The sequence below is a fragment of the Cebus imitator genome, unplaced genomic scaffold, assembly GCF_001604975.1.
Source record: "Cebus imitator isolate Cc_AM_T3 unplaced genomic scaffold, Cebus_imitator-1.0 Scaffold38, whole genome shotgun sequence".
Classification (NCBI taxonomy): domain Eukaryota; kingdom Metazoa; phylum Chordata; class Mammalia; order Primates; family Cebidae; genus Cebus; species Cebus imitator.
In genome coordinates this window covers 10,610,724-10,612,088 of record NW_016107353.1, presented here as the reverse complement: position 1 = coordinate 10,612,088, position 1,365 = coordinate 10,610,724, and the positions used below count along the sequence as shown (strand labels likewise).

The window sequence follows — 1,365 nt, the reverse complement described above, 5'->3', positions numbered from 1 at the left end:
TTGTTACAATCAAATCCACCTTTTTCTTGTTTCTTTTTAAAGTTTGGCCACTAGAAAATTTAAAATTCAGATGTGGCTTATATTTGATTTCAGAGGATTGCCTCCTTTTCGAAATCTCAGTCTGCTTGTTCAAATGCCGGAAGCCAGGAAGATCATAAAAGCTGAAATTTAAAAATAATTGTTATTATATATTTTTCATTTGTGAATAGCCATATAGTGTATTATTTATAAATACATGAGACCTTCTACACGAGTTTAAATGCAAATACCTTCTGGAGTGGGCCTGGCTCAGCTCAGGAAGCAAGCCCTGCCTGAAAACGCTGCAGCTTAGGCTGTCACTCTTTCTTCATTCCGCCCAGCATTTGGTCACATATTCTGTCACTCAAGTCCTGAAGGGGCGGGGCCTTAAACGTTTTCCAATCAGAGACGCTAAGCTTGGAATCGTCCAATCAGGCACGCAGCTGGAGAGGACAGGGCGGCTTCCGGAATTTGGCGGGGCCTTTGTCTCTTGCTGGAGCCGGAGCTTCAGGTTTCGTCTTCACTTCTCTGTGTCCTCTGCTCCTAGAGGCCCATCCTCTGAGGCCCAGTGACCTGCAGGTTTTGAGAGATCCACAGCTAAGACGCCAGGACCCCCTGGAAGCCTAGAAATGGTGAGAGTGCCGGGTCCGACACCCAGAGAGAGAGGGAGGGACTGGTTGAAAAACCAGTGGGAAGTGGCCGTGGCGGACTCAGGCCTCCCAGCAGTCAGCTCCACAATCTGCGCCCCGAGTTCTCCTTGCCCAGCTCGGCCTTAGTCCCCTTCAGCCATAAGATGGCGGCTGCGCTGACAGCCGGGTCCCCGGGCGTCCTGTCTCTTCCCTGCGTAGTGACTGTGCCCTGGCCTGGATCCCTCTCTGGGCAGCTCTGCACCCGCAGCGCTGCGTCTCTCTCAGATTGTACAGGAACCGCGGCAGGGTCTTCAGGGGAGAATTCTGAATCCGGGTGCGAGTTCATGAATGGGAAGAGCTTTAGTCCGCCGCCTTTCGAGTTCGTCTTTTCTTCTATTAAAAATGTACGGCAGGCCGGTTGCAGAGGCTCACCCTTATAATCCCAGCGCTTTGAGAGGCCAAAGCGGGCGGATCACCCGAGGCCAGGAGTTCGAGACCAACCTGGCCAACATGGCGAAACTCCAGCTCTGCTAAAGATACAAAAATGGCCGGGCGCGGTGGCTCATGCCTGTAATCCCAGCACTTTGAGAGGCCGAAGCAGGCAGATCACTTGAGGTCAGGAGTTCCAGGCCAATCTGAGCAACACGGAGAAACCCTGTCTCTACTAAAAATAGAAAATTAGCCGGGTGTGGTGGCGCATGCCTATAATCCCAGCTAC

At 51.8% G+C, this 1,365-nt stretch overlaps 1 protein-coding gene across 2 annotated transcripts in view; it reads left to right on the top strand.

Moving 5' to 3' along the window:
- Positions 1 to 456: 456 nt before the first annotated feature.
- LOC108301929 (zinc finger protein 724) overlaps positions 457 to 1,365 on the top strand; it is a 36,967-nt gene continuing 36,058 nt past the window's right edge. For both annotated transcript variants that reach the window (XM_017525300.2, XM_037737413.1), the window contains exon 1: positions 457 to 650. In XM_017525300.2, the coding sequence (XP_017380789.1) occupies positions 648 to 650 (3 nt within the window). In that variant the 5' untranslated portion in view covers positions 457 to 647. The remainder of the gene's footprint in view (positions 651 to 1,365) is intronic.